This window comes from Phymastichus coffea, unplaced genomic scaffold, assembly GCF_024137745.1.
Source record: "Phymastichus coffea isolate CEN01 unplaced genomic scaffold, Cenicafe_Pcof_1.1 PCOF00123, whole genome shotgun sequence".
Classification (NCBI taxonomy): Eukaryota; Metazoa; Arthropoda; class Insecta; order Hymenoptera; family Eulophidae; genus Phymastichus; species Phymastichus coffea.
The window spans coordinates 665,793-672,677 of record NW_026706934.1 but is presented as its reverse complement, the minus strand read 5'-3'; the positions used below and the strand labels follow the sequence as shown (position 1 = coordinate 672,677).

Sequence of the window (6,885 nt, the reverse complement as noted above, 5' to 3'; positions counted from 1 at the left end):
TAACACGATGACTAATTAAGCGAACAATTATTCGAAAGTTGAATGCGCTCACTTTGGCCGCAATTCCTTTCCAATGGTTTTTCACAAAATGGAAACACACCAATTGGAGTCTTCTGTCAAAAAACGCATACTACTTTATTCAATCGATTTCTTTATATCTGCTTTCGAAATCAGCTGCCGCAATAATAAAGAACGTAAATGCTTCAAAATCAGAATGTGAATGATTATGACAAAAAGATCGGAAATGTCAAAACGAATCGTTGTGGTAGTGGTGATCTGTTGCATATTCGGCTAATTGAAAAAGAAAATATACTGACTAAAACGTTAATGTGATTAGGCAATCAATGTGTTTGATAAAATAGCTTTTTGGAAACGATAGCAAAACAATCGATGACGAGTACATATCGATAAGGAAAATTTTCTTTTAATACAAGAGGATTGTTCTCTTATCACAAGTTGTTTTACACGAGGATTTACTATAAAAAGATTTATTCTTGTTACAAGGGAATTGGATGAGTGGACTTGCATTAAGAAGACCTTTAGTCTTGCAGTATGTGCGTTAACGCCCTGAGCGTCGTCAAAATAAGCAGCTGTTAAAGCTTGTTTTCAAGGTTAGTTAATTTATAAGTTATATATTCCGAAAATATAGACGAACGTTAGTCATTCCATTGAATGAAAAAGCACTTGCAAAACCTCGTCATAGGGTGATTATTGGCTGGAAACTTGAGTGAATTGGACAAGCGAGAAATAGCAAAAAAGACATTTGGGAGGAAACTCAAGGCTTGCTGAGTTTGCACACGCGTCCATTATAAACGAGAGCGCGTACGGTTCTCCCTTTTTCGCTCGTGTGGACGCAAATAACCTTTGGATTTCGGGATCGTTAATCAAAGGCCTTTCCACGCTTCGAGGAAGCCGCTGCACACTCTCTCTCTCTCTCTCTCTCTCTCTCTCTCTCTCTCTCTCTCTGTCCGTCTGCTCGCAGATGATCTCGCGCCGGACATTCCAGCCGACGGCTTAGACTAATTCCTACGAGAGCTATTGTGACTAGCCTTCGGGAAATTGCCGCTCCATCGCGTTTCGTCATGTCTCTCGAAAACTGAAAATTTGTGTTCTGTTTTTGACTTTTGTAGTAGGCTCCTTACTGCGCGCCACCGCATCTCAATACTGGATGTTTTATTGTCTGCGACGATGTTGTACGTGTGCACAAGTGAAATAATGGCTGGCTTTTGCTTTTGTTCGCAAACACGTACACGTTTTTATTACTTTCAAACTAGCAGCTTTTGCACGCAGCTTCTTTTTTTGAGTATTGTCACTACAAAGAAATGTCGTTCCTCTTTTCAAAGTACAGCTAAAATCTTGTTGCCAACGAATATGTACGTTGAATTGAGTTTTAAATGTACTTATAGGTTAACGAGTTGCGTTATATACTTTTTGCTTTCTCTTGTGTAAAACCTACCTCAATGCTTTATTAAAGCACGGGTAAGCGTAAGTTGAAGCTCCAACGTAGCTTTATTACGCAAAGGCAAATTCAAGCTACAACGAACATTGGAGGCCAGTCAGCACTAATTACGGCATTATGAGTATTAGTTTGTGTGCTTTTTCTAATCTTTCGAATCGCAAACGAGTTCGTATCACTTCGAATTCGAGTGAGGCGGGCAACATAATCTTGGCTGCCGAACGACCGCGTGCGTCTTGTGCACGTCTGGGGATCGCGTATCAAACGCCGAATCAGCTTCTCGATGGTCCTTTTCGCGTAGGCGCGATACTTATTACACTTACTTTCGTGACAAGTTCCGCGACCCGATCTCCTGCACGTGTGCGAGTGTGAAGGTCTGCCGGCAAATCGACGTTCTATCTTTTTTCTCGCTCCTCTTTTTGCCTATGGCGCTCTCACACAAATCCGATTCATTTCGCACTACTTCACTTCGACTGTCGAACGATTAGTTAGTGACTTTTTTCCTGCGTCGTTGAAGATTTATCGTGCGATATTAATACTTGACACTTGCGGCCACGTCAGAATTAAAATTGTGAATCGTTGATCCGGTATTTCATTTGAATCTTAATCTATAAGAATGGTAATTTTTTTCAATTAATTTTTGACTACGGAGATATTGCCTTTTCTTTGTAAATAAATTACTTTTTTTTCTGAAGATTATGCATACTCGAAGATATATTTGGTCGACTCAAGAGTAAATACTCCAAACACACATGTTAATTGGAGGACAACATGGAACAGATTGTACGCAAGATTAAAACGGCACTCTTATCCACACGTCCAGCGTTATCTCGAATAAAACTTTGATAACGATTTTAGGAAATTGTGCAGAATATGAGGCGTAATTTAAAAAATTAAATAAATAAATAAGCGCAAAAGAATGAAGATATTTCCGAAAGGTTATAAAATAATCAAAGTCGAAAAAGAAATTCTCGAACCGCGCGAGGGGAGCTTGTAAATCATTTCGGTTATAAGAATAATATTATCACGCAGCGCGCGAGATGATGAGAGGACCGAGGCGCGGAGACGTGCGGACAACTCCGTCGTCCTAATAGGCTATTTCCTCGCTCGCAAAACTAACAGTGAAAGTAAAGTAGCTCCACGGTAGCCGTGGAATGCACACCATCAGCACCTAGCACCCGAATTAGCGGTCTGCCGTTGCCCTCGCTCTCAACGAGCGCCAAAAAAAAACCATTTTCGCGTGACAGCTTCGTCATTCTAGGCTAGAACCTATATATCGTGTTTTTCTTTTCTCTTCTTTTTATTTGTTTTTCGACAACGACGTAAAAATCGACTCACCGTGTTAGCGTCGGCCTGGGTGTCCTCGTAGTCGGACTCATTTTTGGTGCCGTCGTGGTCGAGCACGATATTTGCACGATACGAGACGTTCCTCTGGGAGCTGTCCGTGAAGCGTAGATTCCCAAAGGCGTCCGGCCGCAGACGAGCCTCGAGTTGGATGTTGCGATAATTGCGCTTGGTCGTTTTCGGAGTAGTCGAAGTGGTAGTGGTGGTGCTGGCAGTGGAGGTCGCGCGATCCTCGGTGAGCCTGCGAATGATGTCGTCGTAGGTTTTCAGCGGCGCGCCGTGGTCGTCGTTCTTGTAGAAGTCGTTGTCGAGCTCCACGGCGTCGTCGTCCTTCCAAAGCTGCTCGAACGGGTCTTCCTCGTCCGGCGGCGCCTCCTCGCGCGCGCTCGTTCGCTTCTTCGACCAGGACGACTCGTGATGATACAGCCTGGAGCCGTTGGCCAGGTGTCTCATTTTCTTGGGCCACTCGCTACTCGGACGTCGACTCGGCGACTCGTCCTGGTGCGCCACTCGGCCTGTGCGAAACCGGTCGCGTTTCCTCGCGCGACTGGCGTATTCCTCGCGCTCGTCCTCGTCCTCGTAGTCGGAGTCGTAGCCGTTGTCGTGAGCGGCCTCGTCGTTGTAGTTGTCGTCGTTACGATGTCGCCAGTCTTTTCTCAAATCGTATCTGGACGCGCGATGATTGGTGCGTTTACGTTTGTGCTTGCCGAGCCGATTGTGAGTCTCGTTGTCAAGGGCATCCATGTCCTCGTAGTCCTCGAAGCTGCTGCTGCTGCTGCCGCTATCCTCGTACCTCCGACGGTGATGGGCGACAGGCGATCGCGCGCGGTGATGGGCGTGGAACCGGTGAGGAGCTGCGTCGTGGTGGCGCGACCGATGGTATCGCGACTTGGAACTCGAGTATCTGGACTCGTATCTCGAGTGGGGGTTTCGATGCCGACTGGGCCACTCGTCTCTCTGCTCTTCTTCGCTCTCGTCGGAGTAAAGCTCGCCGTCATGGTCGTATTCGTCCTCGGTTTCGTTGTCGTTGTAGTACTCCTCCTCGTAGTCGTCGCGCTTCCAGCTGGGCAAGCGCTGAAGCTCGTGTCGGTGGCGGTGACGGTGATGAGGCGCCGGTTGGCGCGTCGCCTCGGCGGCGCTCAGCAGTAGCGAGATCAGCGCCAACGAGGCCAGCGCCAGCAGCAATTTGGATTTGGTCGTTGAGAACATTCTTCTGTGCTTCTCTCTCGTTCTCGCTCTTCCACTGTATCTCTTTTCGCCTAGGATTGACTCGTTCGCTCGGGCCGTCAGCTGTTCCGCGACATCCGCGACTCGTTGGTTGCGTGCCTGGTTCGCCACTAGCGCATTATGTCGCGATCGGTCGCTATGTCGCGATGACGTTCAGGGCAGTCCTTGCAGCGGCTGGCCGCTGCTCATGCAGCAGTCGTGCTCGGTGCCGACCGAGCGACCTTGGCGCATCGTTTTTCGAGACCGCTTTCGCTCATCTATTATTAATGACTGGACCATTTAGCAATCAATGCAACCGAGCTCTTCTTTCCTTTCTTCTTCGCAGCCTCTCGATGTTGATTCGATCTCCAAAAAATTATACGCGAACCGGCACCGCGATCGCGACTGCTCACTTATCACTGATTTGGCATCACTCAACCGGTGTTTCTTAGCACGGTCACTCGTTCCAAACTATTTGTCACTTTACTTTCGTAATCAAATCCAAATTGATGGGCGAGTTTTTAACGGGAAAACAAATAAAACTGTTTCAAGATTGCAGGCTATTTTAATTGGTCGCAACGAAAGTTGGCACGCGATGTGATGCCGCAGATGTCGTGACTCGAATATCTCTGAATTGGTATCGCGCGCGCCGAAGGTGTCGCGGCCGACTGAGGCTGCTGGGAAGCGAGCCGCCGGTCGGCTGCGAAGCTTAGCCGGCCAGCGAGCGCATGCGTGCAGCGCCAAATGCTGATGCTCTCTCTCTCTCTCTCTCTCTCTCTCACTCTCCTCGTACTACTGTCTCCAACTTCTCCCTGCTCCTCTCTTCTCTCTCTCGAATCGATCGCGCTCGTTCGATTGTGAATCGCGAGTGCACACGAGGGTACGATCAATGGGGAAAAGGGCTTGCACCTCTATTCATTCGCTCGGGTTCCTTTCGATTAAACGTTAGATTAAGCCTTTCGAAAAAAAAACATGGTACGATTGACAGCACTTTTTTATTTGTTGAATTTCAGTTTGTTTGCTTATGCTTGCCGAAGGATCAATTAACCGAAAATTAGAGCTTCCTAAAATTTGCAATAGTTCAACGGAACCAATTAAAAATCGATAAATAAGGATCCCACATTCTTCATATATATTAAGCATTAATTCATTGAGGTGTTACTCTGAAAAGACTAAATGTAGAAAGATGCATCAATAATCATCTGTTATTTTCACATTCCGAATCTTGGAGATCTTGGAGATCTTGAAATATGTGCTCTGACGCGAGTTTAAAGGAGAAATTTCAGTCAATAAATTAGTATTCACGAGAATACTTTGTTTTCGAATAATAAATTATGGAAAAATTATTGATGAAATGAAAAAAGTTAGAAGAAAGAAAGAAAGAATGAAAGAAAAACTTATAGATCGTGGAAAAATAAAAATTTCTAGAAAATAAAATGCGAACAAAAATAAAAATCATGGCACGTGAAGAGTGGAATTGGAAGAAATCTCATACATCTCTAAAATAAACCAATTTTTCACGAGACGTTATTCGCATGACACGTCATTGTTTTTGATTTTTCAGCAATAACACGTGGCGCATCTTTAGATTCTATTTTTATATAAACATTGACTTAAATTCTTCGGTGCTCTTATAGATAAAATTCTTATCTATTATAAGCAGAAGCACACGTAGTCCAGCGATAATGCGCTTGCATCAGAGTTGTTACAACCGAACGAATACGGAGCCAATAAAATCCGAGAGCAATAGACTTCTCGAAGCACTTGTCGCTCTGCTCTCAATATGTTCGAATATTCGGTTATGTTTCGCGCGTCGGGTTAGCCTCGTTCTTGCGGACCATTGGGCTTCCATTCAAAACCGAGGATTACGCGCTCTGTATCTATCTCCGTACAAGGCATCCGAAATAATCTAGAAGGTACGCGCGGCAGCAGTCGCTACCTCACCGCTTGTTTTTTTTCGGGCAACCTTGCTATTCGCCGATCCTGCGATTATGTATCTAACTGACATTTTAATAACATTGCTGTGTGATAAATGTATATAGTTTTGCTTGGCACTGATACGGCTACCAAAGTAAGTTGTTTACGAACAGAAAAGTGTATCTCTTTAAACGTCTTTGTTCGAATCCTCGAGTTTATATGATTAACTTGATCTCCAGACAGAGCAGCTAATGATAACAAATAGTTGTCGTTAGTTTGTACTTCGATGATAAGTCGTAGTAGCGAGCTTCTGCTAAATAATCAGCGAAGAAAAGCACGTCGACACACCTATTGCCCGTATTTGTGGGCAGCGGCTCGAGTGAGCCGGGCAAAGAAATAGCCGGGCTTGTGTATAGCAAGCGAGAATAGGGCAGTGCGCAGCTCCGAAGACGAGTGCAAGCGCGCAAACGATCCGGAGTGCGCGGTCCGCCGTCGATGAATAAGCGGGCTGCGCGCCCCTATTTGCATTTCGCTCGGACGCTTGCCGAGGAAAGCGAGGAACGATTACTATTTCGGTGCGCCCGCGACGGGGCACGCGCCGGCTTGGTTTTCTCCGATACACGCGACGCGATGGGCGCGCGCCTTCGCTTGGCTGGCAGCTGGCGCCGAGGCAGGACTGCATCCGCGCTTTTCCCACCGCGACAAAAACGGGTTTCTTATTACGCGCGGCTCCTCGAACAATTTACAATGCGACCTGTCAATACCGCCTACCTATCTGATAGACCATCGTGCGTTTGTCGGGACGTGACGATGACCATTGCTAACGTGGTGTCTAAGCGTTCATCTCGAATTGCTTTCCAGCAGTTTTTTCATTTCATTTGCTAAAAGTTCATTTCGACGTAAAAATAATACTTTGGTATTCTAATCATTATAAAAGTCTTGTTTAAAATCAAATGTAGCCC

The 6,885-nt window shown here is 45.8% G+C and overlaps 1 protein-coding gene across 1 annotated transcript; it reads right to left on the bottom strand.

Moving 5' to 3' along the window:
• Positions 1-2,794: 2,794 nt before the first annotated feature.
• Positions 2,795-4,660, bottom strand: LOC131671299 (histidine-rich glycoprotein-like; the record flags this gene model as incomplete). The annotated part of the gene is made up of 1 exon (XM_058947629.1): positions 2,795-4,660. A coding segment is annotated over exon 1 (1,215 nt), but the record flags the coding sequence as incomplete, so codon positions are not given.
• Between the last annotated feature and the right edge of the window lie 2,225 nt (positions 4,661-6,885).